At 37.6% G+C, this 15,577-nt stretch overlaps 1 protein-coding gene across 1 annotated transcript in view; it reads left to right on the plus strand.

The window, feature by feature from the left end:
- The window catches only part of LOC133527921 (uncharacterized), a 56,629-nt gene extending 44,982 nt beyond the window's left edge, over nucleotides 1-11,647 (plus strand). Inside the window, exons 5-8 of the mRNA XM_061865117.1 lie at nucleotides 2,231-2,234; nucleotides 4,804-4,960; nucleotides 8,716-9,962; nucleotides 11,233-11,647. Coding sequence (XP_061721101.1) covers nucleotides 2,231-2,234; nucleotides 4,804-4,960; nucleotides 8,716-9,962; nucleotides 11,233-11,446 — 1,622 coding nt within the window. The 3' untranslated portion in view covers nucleotides 11,447-11,647. The remainder of the gene's footprint in view (nucleotides 1-2,230; nucleotides 2,235-4,803; nucleotides 4,961-8,715; nucleotides 9,963-11,232) is intronic.
- Nucleotides 11,648-15,577: the final 3,930 nt, after the last annotated feature.

Here is a 15,577-nt window from a genome sequence, read left to right on the forward strand (position 1 = left end):
GCCTCAAACACCATTAATTGGCCTAAGTGGTCTGATTCTAACTTGCTGATTACATTTTTAGCGGTAGGAAAAATATCAGTGAAAATATTATCTATACAGGTGGCACTAGTGGCAGTCACTCTAGTAGGCTCCATAAACATGTGGTTGAGATTACATGATTTGAAAAGATTCAACAATCTACAACTTACTGTTGAATTTTCCAAAATATTTACATTATAGTCGCCGCATATAAGTAATTTCTTACTAGAAGGTGATATTTTAAGTAGGACGGATTCCATTATGCTTTCAAATATTTCAAAATTACTTAAAGGCGGCCTATACGCACAGACAACAATAAATTGCTCCAATTCTACTGCACTTAGTTCTATAGTCCGCTCAACAGACATGGATACAATGTCCTTACGTTCCTTAAATTTTAACTGACTATTTAATATAATTAATGACCCACCATGTATGGAACTAAGTCTGGTGAACGAACTGCCCACCTGGTGATTATTAAATTGAGGCATTAATTCATTATTATTCAACCAATGTTCAGTAATACATAAAATATCAATATTATAATCATTCAAAAAAAGTTCAATCTGTAAATCTTTTCCTCTAATACATTGAATGTTTTGATGCACCAGGTGGATGTACATTCCATGTTTGCAGTATTTTTCATCAGATTTACTAAAAGCTAAATTGCCAGAGACAGATTCTTTTGTCTTAAGAGCTAATTTAAATTATTGGTTATGACTGGAACCAAAACCAAGTTCATACCGGTCTGCTCAATAGAAGCAGGATAAACTGCCAAATTTTTGGCAGAAATGTCAAACAAATATGATAGCGACAAAGCTATTTGTCTTTTATAATAATTTGAAAGGTATAACTTACCTTTAGTCCAAAAAACCATAGGCATATGGTATTTGCTACCAAATTTGTTAGTGTCAATTATACTAAACTTATCACTATATGTACAAAGATTATATAAAAATATATTTAACTTACACCTAGTGTTATTTTCTGCCTCTGACATTTGATCACAATAGGGGAATGTGAAAATAATAATTTCATTCACTATAAGTGTCTTTAATTTTTCAAAGAATTTTATTAAATTATTTTTATTCACATTACCCCTATTCCCCATAAGAATAAGCAGTGTTGTCTTTGAATTAATAGTACTATCATTTAAAATTCGTTTTGAGAGATTTTCAAGGCTACTATGAGGCAGACAATTGTTGATTGTACTAAGTCCCTTTAAGTAATAGTTTAAAAATGTGCTCATATTGCTTCCAATTTCATCACAGTACATAATGACATTAGGTTCAGGTGTGCTTTGTTGTGTAGTGTGGAAGGAGCTATTATCATTTTGTTGTGATGGAGTCAAACTGTCACACAGGTTCGGCTCGAGTGCTCCACTCGACGAATGACCATTCATTTGCATACAAGCACATGACTGGCCATTGGTCAGAGACTCAACCCGCTCTGAATTTTGCCTAATTTGGGATATTAAATCATCCATGGCTAAAGAATATTCATTGATAACTTTTTTTGAACTCTCATTTATTGCATCTAAGGATTTAATTGAATCCTCCAAACTCTGAACTTTTAATTTTAATGTCTGTGTGTCAGTTTCATATTGTAATTTACTATGTTCTAACTGAGCAGAGTATAAATCTAACTTATCCACTAAGCTTACATTAACTTTACAAAATCTCAATTTTTTAAAAAACAATTTATTTATTTTTGACAACTTTTGTTTTTTTTTAATAAGTCTATTTAATTTAATATATTTCTTTAGTTTGTTTCCGCTGCAACTTACTAACCTTGGTGTGGTGGTATCATTGGCTAAATCTGTAGTGGCCACAGGGTTTTCAATTGGTGCGGTAACCAACTGAGAGTCGGGCCGAACCAGTTCTTCGAATAAGGTCTGAGTGTGTGCTGCTGCTACATTGTTTTGGGCCTCCTGTAGCTCGTAGATTTGTTCGTGGGCGTCGTGCAGTGCTCTCTCCAATGAGTTGATGTCCTTCAGGGCCTGCTCATAGGCAGCACTACACTCAGTGAACCTGTCAACCGTCTCCTGAAGCTGGGCCCGCTCTGAATTTACATTATTATAGTCAGTTTCTAAAGAACACAGTTGCTTTTTCAGCTTATCATTGCTATTAAGTACTAATAATAGTTCCTTCTCACTGTCTTCTCTTTCACTAAGCAATTGAGCACAAGATTCCTTGGATTTTTTCAATTCCAGCAAGGTAAGTTGGAGTTTATCAGTCTCCTGCTGGCGAGCCGCTGCGGCTGCTCTGCGGGTTAGCATTGTAGATGTTTTTTTTATTATTATATTAAACCCAAAAAAAACAAGGATTCGCTTACTCAAGCCAAGTGATATTTAGGTACGTACTTACATGAAATAGTGACGATTGACTATGTCTACACTGTGTTCTAACCCTGTGCAATGATTTACGCTTTATTATACGCACACTTAGTAATTACTAGTGATAAAAACAACCAGAAAGGATTTTAAGGCGAACACAGATTTCAAATGTATAACCTATAACGGCTACAAATTTGAGATATTACAAGACACGTAAACGTCACTAAAGCACTTCACTTATTATGTATACATAAAACTTAATGTTAAAACTATTTAATACACACTTAAACAGCTTAATATTACATGAAATATCATTAAAATTAAAATAATTACAAGGGACCTAGCAAAATCAGCTGCTTATCGTTTAATAAATTTTATTATACGACATTATTACACAAATTACACAAATTGACTAAATCCCACGGTAAGCTCAATAAGGCTTGTGTTGAGGGTACGTAGACAACGATATATATAATATATAAATATTTATAAATACTTAAATACATAGAAAACACCCATGACTCAGGAACAAATATCCATGCTCATCACACGAATAAATGCCCTTACCAGCATTTGAACCCGGGACCATCAGCTTCGTAGGCAGGGTCACTACCCACTAGGCCAAACCGGTCGTATAAGACCTACCTTGGTCAAAACGTTCGATAAAATGGATGGCTTTCCAGTCGACATTAGACAGTGATCTCCGATAAACGCCATCGGACGCTTACAGCGTCACGTCGTATGCTGCGTCACAATGCTTTTTAGGCCCGGGTCTGCAACAAATGCCGTAGGTCGCGTCCGGCGTGTGAGAGAGACCACTATAGTGCATTTCCATAGTAAACATTCGTACGTCGCGTACAGAGGTCGTGTAAAATGGTGAAATTAATTACAGAAAAAGACGAGCTACGAGTAATGATAGAAGCAGTGAAAACGTTTAATATACGACATACTTATCATTTCAGTATACGACAAACATGCCGTTACATTAGGTAGTCTATGGTACACACCAGGGTAAAAACATTAACAAAATTCCGAATGCTCCTTCGACAGTTTGTCGAGCTCGGCTCAGTCTATTGAAAATGAAATGAAATTGGCTCTGAGCAAATGGATAGGGTTTCATAAGACGCGACCGCTGCCGAGCAATGACTTAAACTATGAAACGTCGTCGTCCACTGCGGACGCTTTGGCTGAGAGTAAACGATTTGAATACCTTTTACTAAATATTATATTTCTTAGTCTACTAGCTATCGACATTGATTTTTAGGTAGTTTTTTTAAACGCACTTAAAACAAGCATCATTATATTATTACCAAATAACCTACGACCTTATTAGAATAAAATTGTCCAACCAGTTTTTGAATCCTGATTCTAGAACAACTTGACCTTCCACCGCCATCAGCGTCCCACACTGGCACACTGCAGCTGGCTTGCATAACCACTGCACTTTCCCTCGGTGCACTCGCAGTTGCATCTCGCTAGACGCACAGACTTCGTTTTATCTCACAAAGGCAAGTTTGATAGGAAGTGCAGACAAAAGTGAAGTCGTTATTGTGTTCAGGTTCGTGTTGGACAATATTGCCGCCGCATAGATTGTGCTTCTTGGACTACTTTTCTTTGACAATATTATCTTTAAGTTGAAGTTTGTTCAGTGTTTCCTACTTAGTCTAGAAAATGCCATGTGTCGTGTACATGAGTATATTGGATGCCTAAAACAAATAGGGTTGTTTCCAATTTTTTGAAACGCTTGTATTACGTTCTATATTAACTAAATATGTTAAATTAACAAAATATACTTTGACGGATGCTTTCACGCCCGAAACGCTCTTTGAAAATTGTGTGACGTCACAGTTTACGGTTTGACACATAACTACATACACACGTAGAAGATACGAGCTGTCAACTGACATTTGTCATTTGTTGTTTATCGCCTAACTGTCAACAGTGTCATACCGAGAGTTGTGACGTCATCAGAATCTTCAAAGACGTTTCGAGTTTGGTCACGTGACGTGTGCTAAAAGATATTTTAAATTCAATATTTACAAAAATATGGTCATTACAGGTCCCCCCCAGGTAAAAGTAGTTTAACATGTTCTTATAATCCAAAAGAATTTATTGGGATACAATTCTGCCCTAAGATTTGTAGATGGAAACAACCCTATTGTTAAGCCGGAACATATTTTCTACGTCACGCAGAATAATTAAAAAAGCGTCTTTTTCTAAACCCTCCCCTATCCTTGTATGTGAATATCAAAAATATCAAAACAGCAAAAATTCCGACTAAGACATCATTATTCTACGATTAAAAACCATGGTGGAAAGAATCGATCACGTAAATCACAATCGAGCTTGGAGAGATGACCACTCAACTTGCCTCTTGCTCGTAAGTAGACAAATGCAAGTGAAAAAAATGCATTGACAAGTAAACATTAACATTGAATGGACATAATGAGAAGCAGGAGTATTCTAGCACTGTGTTGCGTGAAGGCGGTGGTGTGTATCTTCACGCCCGAGATCCGGGTCGAACAGGGCGTGCTGAGAGGTCTACGCAGCCTGTCTGGGCAGCGGAGGTATTACGGGATACCTTATGCTGTTAGTGAGAGATTTCAGGTGCGTATATATATTTATATGACAAGTTTTTAATAAGTATCAGTGGATCCGGTTTTAAGGATCAAAATAATATTTATAACAATACAAAAGTCAAAAATGATAGCAAAAGTCTGACAAAAGTCCTTCACCAAACGGTACTTGGTCTTGGGATTAAGATGAAGCTCCGCGGCTAGCTCGCGCTGTTAAGATTTTCCCTGCGGTATAGGGGTCGGAACTAATCAAAACGATGCTAAACGCGTGTTAATCCCATAAATATATAAGAAGTTATGATAAATTTTTGACTCCCTAAGCAATTAGCTTGTATAAGGGTTGTATTATAATATAGCAGAATGTGGGCCCAGAAACTACTATACGTGGAAACGAGTGTATAATAATGTTTTATGCCCTTTTTTTAAGACGCCCAAGAGGCGGGTCCTGAATTTAGCAGTATTTGCTAGGTGGGTCAGAGCCCAGTCAACTTTGGGAACCACTACATTATAGAGACGGGTCGGAACAAACTACACTTTGTTTTTTTTTTAGCATTTGGGAAAATATATATATAAATAAATCATTTAAAAAGGTATATCTTCGATGTCTATTTTCCCGACAGCGTCTATATACATACTCAAGTTTTATATTCACTTAATTTCAGTACCCCTAGTGTAAATTTTATCGACATCATAACGTCACGAACGTGTTTGCGTTAAGTCTCATTTTGTATAGGATTTTGAGTTTCCAAAACGTCCCGCTTGGCGCGCTCTTTCTAAATCCAATACAAAAGGAGGCTAAACGCAAACGCGTACGTCACGTTTCAAAATCGAATTTATTTACACTAGGGGTACTGAATACGTTATTTTAAATTATGGTATAAAACTGTAATATACTTCTCATTTTGTATTTAGTTACAAAAAGTAGAAAATGTGACCGAAACTCATCCACAGTCAAAAATGTATGTAGTTTGGTGGAACTTCGGGTTACTGTAACTGTAACATTTAATTGTAATTTATAATAAATTAATTAAAAACTTAATAAATAATCAAAACTATGTATGTACTAAACTAACTCTTAGAGTAAAGTATCTGAGTTTTCCAAGAGATGTCGCTAGCGTCGCGCAGCGGTGCGGCTGACTCCCGCTGATGAAATATTTCCAGTATTATTATGGACGTCGGCAGCTATAATTCATGGTTAAAAATCTAAATCAAAGTTTATTTTTTGTCGACGTGTGCTAATAAGTTTGCTGACGGGTATTTTTAACTAAATTATAAAAATAATGAACAATTAGGTACTGAAACCCTTACATAACATATCTAGGTATAATATCAAAGAATAACCTTATTTTATCCTGGTTTTCTATAAAACTCAATTCAATGTTTATTTCAGTGTAAACAAACAGTTAACATAATAGGTTTTTGTTTTTTATTTATATTTTGTTTTCTGTCGAATACCATTTGACGCATTTATTTTCTGAATACATACATTGTATTTGATAGTATACATACCATTAAACCATACGAAAAAATAATAGTCTATGACACCCACCAATATTAGGTGAGTCCACCAATAGATTTAATAATATCTGTATGTGACACCTGTGTTTTTGTACAGGAATACGAGTATCTGTATTGGGTTCAAATCAGTTTAAATATATGTGACCGCCTTTACAATATACAAAATATTACAGTTAATTATTTTTCAAGTGACACCTAAACTAGTACAATTAGTAAAATTCGTTTATAATCAGCAATCAAAATCAAGTCGAAACTCAAACTAACACGAATTGCCGAGAGATGTCGCTATCTCCCCCGAGCGGCAGGGCTGACTCGCGGTGTTAAGATTTTTCCTGCGATGTAGGGGATGCGACACTACTCAAATGTTGCAAGTCAAAGTCAAAGTCGAAACTTGAAAAATAGTTTTGCACATTTTTTGATGTCCTGCGCAACGTAGTTTGCTGACAGGCTAGAGAAGAAAACTAAAAGGGATATTATGGAGCATGATACACCTAGCTATGTAAAACTGTATTCGTTATACATATTATAGTTCGTTTATTTTAGTATTAGAAACAAGATAAGCTATCTAGACGTGTCTTTTTATTGAAAAATAAGTCACAGAAAATAAGTATCAATTGTAAATCAAATACGATTATTTACATTACTTTGCTTTGGACTAAACCAAATATTAAAATTAAAAAGCGTTTTTTGATAATTTTCAATAAAAAGACACGTTAAGATTGTTTACCTTTGTTCTAATGCTAAAAAACGAACAATAATGTGTCGAATATAATAAATCGTTGATAAACGTTTGTCCCTATACGTCATTTTGACAGTTCTGTTTGTTAGAAAGAGACAAAATTTGATAAAGGTTGCTAAGTTTTATGAAAAAGGGATTACGTATGTAAGGAAAAGCGGTCCATTTGTTTCTTAAAAGTTACACGCACCCGCCACCAACAACCGATCCCACACAATCGCAGTTAAGCTTTCATTTTAAAATGACATGCTTCATTGAGGGCTGGCGCGTCTAATTTCGCCGCAGGGGCTGCTAGTGAAGACGGGGGTCTTTAAAAATGTCAAATGCATAGTATTTTTGGGGCTTACAGCCTTGTTTTACCCGACTGCCTGAAAAAAGGAGTTGTTTTCAGAGTTCATGTTTGTATGTACCTATGTATGTGAGTTTCTTTATTCTACCATAACTTCTGAATGCCTTAACCAATTTAGATGCATAATATATCATTAGGATCCTTATATCATCCCGGGTGACATAAAAAAAATATTTTTTATGTTTATAGGTATAAAAATAGATATGGAAGTATCTTTGTGCTTATTATATGAGTCTAACCCGGAATCGCTGATATAACCTATCTACGGTTCTATAATCCGCAACGAGTGGTGAGAAATTAATACACGACCGAAGGGAGCGAATTACCTATGTGCACGTGTATCGTACAACGTTTTACAGTACTTATACATATGGCTCTTTAAACTTTCGTCATAGGCACGGAAAGTGCTCATTCCCAGACTTGTATCGTAAATAACTATTACTAACAAGTTTTCAATGGAGTTGGCAACTTTCAAAGGTTTTTATAGATGGCGCCAGCGTAGGTTTTACCTGTCTCTAGCTTTGTTCTATACAGGCCATACGATTCCAGAAAAAAAATAACTGTAACCGCATTTAGTAAGAGTCTGACTCCACAGACTAGGACTTTTTTTCAAGATCCTAGTAAGCGGCATCCTAAGTTAGGACGCAAGAATTAAGTAAGGTATGTGAAGCGTTTGAAATCTATACTGATACCAAAATACTTCAACCGACCTACCCCATTATATCTTTGTTACTACGATTAAGAATGAATGCTCTACTCATTAGATAGTATTTTTATATTTTATTTCGCTTACAAGTACTGTTGAAGCCTAATTGTGACCGCGGCCGGCAAAACGTCCCACTTTATCACTCACCATAAAGACGCCTTCACAGATTATTCGTTTAAAGATACAAGCAAATCTCGTCCTTATGGCAAAATGGGACGTTTTCCCGGCCGCGGTCACAATTTAGCTTACTTTAAGAGTAAGCCGATTTGAGAAATATTAACATTAAAATTTAATTAAAATTCTAACCGACTTTTGTAATCAAAAATTCTAAAATCGCAGTATTATTTAGTTATAGGTTAAAGAGCAGGCGGCAGGCAATATTAGATGACAATGATTTTCAAGATGTGAATTAACTGTTCCTTGATAACAACAGCAGTCATACACGCAATTTATTTATATGTTTTCCTTTCTTTCCAGCCCCCGAAAGACCCTCCTCCTTGGCGAGGCACGTTGCTCGCCGTCAGCCGGTTCGGCGCGTGCGCACAGAGCGTCTCCTTCCTCACGCTTGGCTCCGAGCACTGCCTCCATCTCGACGTCTACACCCCACCGCACACCACCCCCAAGCTGCCAGTCCTGGTCTTCATCCACGGAGGCGCCTACTACTACGGCACGAAAGCACACTACGATCCTGAGTATCTAGTCGCTAAAAATGTAATAGCAGTCATTATCAACTATAGAGTCGGAGTGTTAGGCTTCTTATGCTTGAATGGAGTCGCCAATTTAGGCTTGAAAGACCAAGTTGCTGCTCTAAAGTGGATAAGGAAGAATATAGCTGCGTTTGGAGGAGATCCGGACAATGTGACGATAGCGGGGCAGAGTGCAGGGGCTAGTGCAGCTGCTATGCATTTACTCTCAAAATCCAGCAATGGTTTATTTCATAAAGCTATCTTTATGAGTGGAACACCTTTAAGCCCTTGGGCGTTTAACCTGGAGCCTCTTAAACCAGCTTTTGAAGACGCTAGAAAACTCGGTCTAGTCAAAACTGAACGAGATGTATACAATACTTTTATGAACGCGACGTTGAAAGATCTATTGAAAAGCACACATGATAGATCAGTAAGCACCAGATATTTCAAATATTCTCCGTGTATAGATATCAATTTTCCAGGGTCTTTCTTTGAGGGTACTCCTTACGAAATAATTGAGTCTGATTCTTTTAGACAAATCCCTATGATTTTAGGGTATGCCGATCTCGAAGGCATGTTGTTCTACGGACTAAACAGCGATCGGGACTTTCAAGAGTGGGACTCTCAATTCGACCAAAGACTACCATCAGTTTTCTCCTTGTGTTCTAAACTAGAGAAGATGAAGATAGTCAAAAAACTACGCTCATATTATTTTGGGGGTAAGAAAATTAGCAGTAAAAACGTGAAAGGTGTAGTGAACTATTATTCAGACTGGATCGCTTACGCATCAGTGAATGCGTTTTCGAAACTAATGGTGGAAAAGTCAGTGCCTGTGTATAATTACATGTTTTCGTACGTAGGCGGGCGGAACTTTGCCAAGGGGCTGATAGGGTATAAGGCAGGGTTGAAAGGCGCGTCGCACTCTGATGACATCTTCTACATCTTCAAGCCGGCGGGGCTGGGGCTGCCGGTGTCGTCTGAGGATAGGCTGTTCATAGAGCGATTCACTACAATGCTGGCTAACTTTATGAAATTTGGGTAAGTTTTGTAAAATCTTAAGCCCTCTTCACTTAGTGCGTGAATCGAATGCGCGATAAATTACGGAGCATGTCTTTTGTTCCCAGATTTTTAACAGTTTCAATAATCTTGGATCATTTTTATAAATTTTGTGGATGATTTTCTCACTTTTGGGGACGGGGTATGATATTTAGATATTCACACCTCGGGCCAACGATGAGGCATGGCGATGAATCACAAGTAGCGAAACGCAAAGTCACAAAGCTAAACATGTACAAACGTAAACGGCAGCAGTGCGCAAACGCGGTAACGATACTGCAAACTGCTTGCGCAATTTCGCCTGCGATGTGGTCAGCATACACATGCAGATAAGTATGTTGGCGTGCCCTATGACACGACCGGTAGGTTACTTTGTGGGCTGGAAATATTAAGTTAAAAGTACCTGAAGTACTCTCTCTTGCATTAAGACGGAAGAATAGCTTTGCGATCCTAGCCGAACGGCTTAAATCGACCAAGTTTTTATCACATTTTATAAGTTTGTTTTACATAAATTATGTTTTTTTTTCAATTTAAGCGCATTTTAAGCGTAACTTATAAACCTAGAATATATTAAGCTGAAGCAAACGACAGCAATATCAAAGTGATTTGTTAAGATTTAGTTAGTGGAAACCGTTATCTCCCGAAATGGAAATTTAATTAAAAATGTACGGTTAGGATCGCAAAGCTATTCTTCCCTCTTAAAATGTAAGACCTATACATACTTATACCTAAATATATGCACTCATTCTTACAAGAACTGAGATAATAATATCATTTGTTCGTTAAGGTTGTCAGTGAATTTTGTGATTAAAACCTACAAGTCCTACAACTGCAAATTTTTAAAAGTATAATTTAATGTTCTACGATAATTTGAATCAATGCAATTGATCAAAAGCACCCTCCATAATCCCCGGCTAAATAAAATACTTAACTAAAAAATTAAGGTTCTAGCTGGGTGCATAGCCAAGATACAAATAGTTTACGCTCGGTAGCGAACGAAACTCTGTCGCACTAATATGGAAGAGTGATAGAAAGAGATTACCATATCGTTCGCTACGGAGCGAACGATTGGCATCTTAGCTAGGCACCCAGATTTGTTTTAGAACCGGGGTCCATGTAAAACTTTTATATTCGTAACAACCTATGCATAGCAAACTGCAAAAGTTTTAAATTGGGTATGCTTTGTTGTATCTGTGTGCAGATACAATGATTTACAATAATGAGTTACGGTACTTCTTACTTTATTTTCTAGGGATCCCACTCCACATCGGACTCCACTCCTCCCAGTACCCTGGCCCCGCGCCAACGCATCTCTCAGCCCGCCCACGTTGCGCCTGGACAGCCAGTTCACCGTAGTACCCGCCCCAGAGTCGCATCAAGGCCGTTTACTGTTGAAACTGCTGTGCCGGTACGGCCAGAAAGGGTTTGTGCCTTGTGAGAGTGAAGAACTTTGTGGAAAAGGGTAGGGGTAGGTATATCTTATACAGTGGATGGCAAACCAGAGTCTCACCAAGGTCGCTGTTCAAACTGCGATGGTATGGGCAGACCAAGGTCGACTGTTGTTCAGATATGGACAGTAATGTTTTGTCTCTTGTGAGAGTGAATAAGTTTGTGTCATGTGTTAGAGTTGTAGGTACCATTTCATTCATAACTTGTCCATGCACTTTTAAACCCTACAGTACATTGCCGTGTGGTGCCGGCGTTTAGAATAGCACCACCCCATCTCGTCCCGTGGGTGTCGTAAAAGGCGACTAAGGGAATACCGACGTATGGGCAGCAGCGTTCGTCGAGTAGTGTTATCAACATCTACTGCGGTCCCAACTCGCACAACCAACCTAAAATATCAAAACTTTAAATATTTCGCAACACAGAAAAAAAATCTCAACCACCAACTCCAGGGCCCATGGCCGCCCGTACTCAATGCGGGGACCATGGGTCCATCAAAGCTCAAACACAGAAACAACGCCGGGTCTCTAAAAACTGAGCATCACCATTGTTTTGTCTGATGGTGATGCCGGACCCGGCATCGCATAAGTCATGAAAACCCTTCGCAAATGTCACCGCGGACACAGGGTCGCCCGTATCATTAGCGAGGGCCCTGTGTCTTCAATCAACACTACAAAACCTTTTACAGTACATACTGTGTAATTCAGTTGTTCACGTTGCGCCTGGGCAAAACATTCATCGCGATCCCCGCTCGAGAGCCGCACCAAGGTCCCGTGAAGGGGTTAGCGTTATGTAAGAACGAAGAAATAATTTGTGGAAGAAAATAGGATCCTCACGTTACTTATCCCTCGTGTAGTACAGCTGCTATGGCTGCGCCTTGGCAACTAATCCACTGTGGTATCCACTCCAGAATCGCGTCAACGTCGCCTGCTGTAACTGACTACATAATATACAAGCATGGACAACAGCAGCAGGGGTACATAATAAATACAAATTGTTTTCATTTTAACTAATCCAACGTTTGTAATCTTTATAACGAGTTAGGCACCGAGCTTCTAAAAGGGTAGCATTAACTAGCATAAATAGATACATTTTCATGATAACTATTTCATATTTCTGCATTACACAAGTTACACAATCTTCACACTGAAGTAGAATATAAGGTAGGTAGTGATACAAAATTTCGTTTCTTCGCTATCAAAGCTTCTCAAAGCCCAAACGAGCTAGTCCTTCGTAGCTGTCCGTGTGTAACACAAACGAGCACGAAATAAACTACAAATCCGCAAACACGCGGGTCCAACAGCCAACAGTCCGCGATTTATAAATATGCAGATCAAATATTAAAAGGAGAGCCGCAAGATGATCCCGGGGCGCGCAGAGACTATAGCGTCCCAGACGCGAACTTCGTCATGATGTCGTTGAAATAACTAACTAACTGCTTTGGCTCAGCGATCCAAAAAGAATCTTGGCCTCCGAAACGAGAGAACGCCACCTGTCCCGATCCAGCGCGGTTTCCTGCCATGAATTGGCATTCAGCCGACGCAGGTCCGCCTCCACGACATCACACCAGCGGTACCTCGTTGAAATATGTGTAATATAATATTCCTGGATATAAAACACTGGTCATCAAAATAAATAAAAAACTAGCATTAATATCCATTTATCCTCGCCCCATGTGGGCCTCGCTTCAGTTAGGGTTTGCTATGTAGTATTACTTACTAATAATTACAAAAGTTTCGTAATTCTCCCGGAAATACTAATACTTAATTAACAAAATCGCTTCTCTAGCTCTTGTGTGTAAATTTCAACTTTCTTGCATTTGTAGTTTCGGCTCTGCGTTGATGAGTCAATCAGTCAGGACACGTATATACAGGGCGGAAAAATCGAATGCCACATGGATGTCAACTACCTTAAATATTGTAAATAGCACATTTTGTGTAAGGGAGACTTTCCTTTGTTTTTAAAAACAATAAATACTGCATTTAAGGATTTATGAAAAATCGCTTGCCTCAGTCGGGACTCGAACCGGTCAAATGTGACAAAAAATAATGTGCTCTATTTTATGATGCAGATTGCTCGTGTTACATTTTTTGCATTAACAAAGTACGCTTCTAATAAATCGAACTGTTCTTGATAATCGTCAGCCATTTATAATGTAAAAGCACTTGCAAGTCACAATTTCAATTTATCTACGTAAAATAGTAGCTCTAATATTTGAAAATGGAATAAACACAATTCGAAAAAAAAGAAAAGAATGCGTTCAACAAGTCGGGCATTATTTGTTTTAAATTAAAAAGATTGCACTTAAAAAACAAAAACGGTTCGTTAAAATGTTCCTTTTTAAAAAATTTACCTATCCTAGCTCTCTACTATGATGACTAGAGAATAATTGATGCAATTTTCCTATCAAAGGAAGTAGGTAGGTTACTAAAGTGGCATTAGTAATCGCAACTAAAGTGATAAGTAAACATAAGTGTAGCTCATCATTATCATGTCATTTAAACGTCTTTATTTTCCTTGTATTCCAAGGATTACGTCTTAATTCACGTGACGGGTGAAATCAAATTTCAAAGGTAATTGTTAATTTTCATGGCCTTCCGTTATTCTGATTGTATTTGTTATTTAGAGAAAAATGAACCTTATCAGTAACCCTTTCAATCTGCATCATAAAATACAGCACATTATTTTTTGTCACATTTGACCGGTTCGAGTCCCGACTGAGGCAAGCGATTTTTCATAAATCCTTAAATGCAGTATTTATTGTTTTTAAAAACAAAGGAAAGTCTCCCTTACACAAAATGTGCTATTTACAATATTTAAGGTAGTTGCCATCCATGTGGCATTCGATTTTTCCGCCCTGTATATTGCTGTGCAATATATATATATATTGTAAGTTTTAATAAAGCAAAACAAAGAATCCCACATTTGTACATTAAATCAGATCCCCTCTGGCGTCGGCCCTCTTTGGCCGCCCCGAGCGCTGCAGCGCGGCATCGTCTCAGAATAAATATTCAATGTTTTCATTCAATTTCAGCCGACCGCTATCGCAACAAGATACCACGTGCGCGTTTTATTCCCCGCTCCTGATATATACGGACAAGGAACTTTGCTCAATACTACCAACTTTGCCAATACGTGCATTTTTGACTGCGCTCCAGGTGGTTTCGATGGTTTGATGCACGAGTGAAATGAGATTATAGGCCAGCGAAGTTTAAGCAAGTGTTTAAATGAGAAGTTGTATGATTATTACTGTTAATTGGCCTCGTCGTACTCATGACGGTCGGTATTGGATTAAATATATGGCTTGTGTTGGCTATGACGCATTATTAGCATTTTATTCCACGGCGTGCGCTGTGATCGATTTCATCTCCATCTCTACTACTTATGGATTTTGTTTTTCTCGAGTGAAACAAATACTACAACTGAGGTGTAAACATAACCAAAACATTTAGATGAAATAATATTATTTGAATAGGTACTTTGTTTAGATTTTTACATGCTGATTTTTATAAACGGTATTATTATTGTTATATAAGTATTTAGTTTGTATATGTTCCTCTCTGCCCGTAGTCCTAGTTTTACTCGTAAGTGTTTTTATTTAAGTACTAACATCGGGTGTAAGTTTTCTAGTTATACATATAAATATGGTTTTATTTTTTTATCATAGTTTTTTTTTGTGTAATTTGACATTTAGAGACAGTATACATCTCTAATAAAGTATTTATTATTTCATAGATTCGATATTTGTAATTGTTTTTTTTTTTTAATTTATTGTTTGTAAAAATGGACATGTAAAAGTGCCCCTGTGGCCTATTTGCTGAATAAATGTTTGATATTTGATATTTGATATAAATCAACTGGTGGGAAATTAACGATTTTTAAATAATTGTTTGTACCCAACATGTGTTTTTACCTACTAATCCTTACATAAAATAGTAAAACACAAGTTAGTAATGTTAGTATGTACAGTAGTTACTAGTGTCACTACGAACGAACTACGCGTGAAAGTCTATATAGGTATAGGTCAATTTTAAAGTGTTTACTGGGATGTGGTTTTGATGCGGTATACGATATTGACAGGGACGTATTTGCTATATGGCCTAAAGTGGCCATGGTCCGGGGCGACAAGCTGCGAGGGGCAATGCAAGACG

This window comes from Cydia pomonella, chromosome 18 (assembly GCF_033807575.1).
Source record: "Cydia pomonella isolate Wapato2018A chromosome 18, ilCydPomo1, whole genome shotgun sequence".
Taxonomy (NCBI): Eukaryota; Metazoa; Arthropoda; class Insecta; order Lepidoptera; family Tortricidae; genus Cydia; species Cydia pomonella.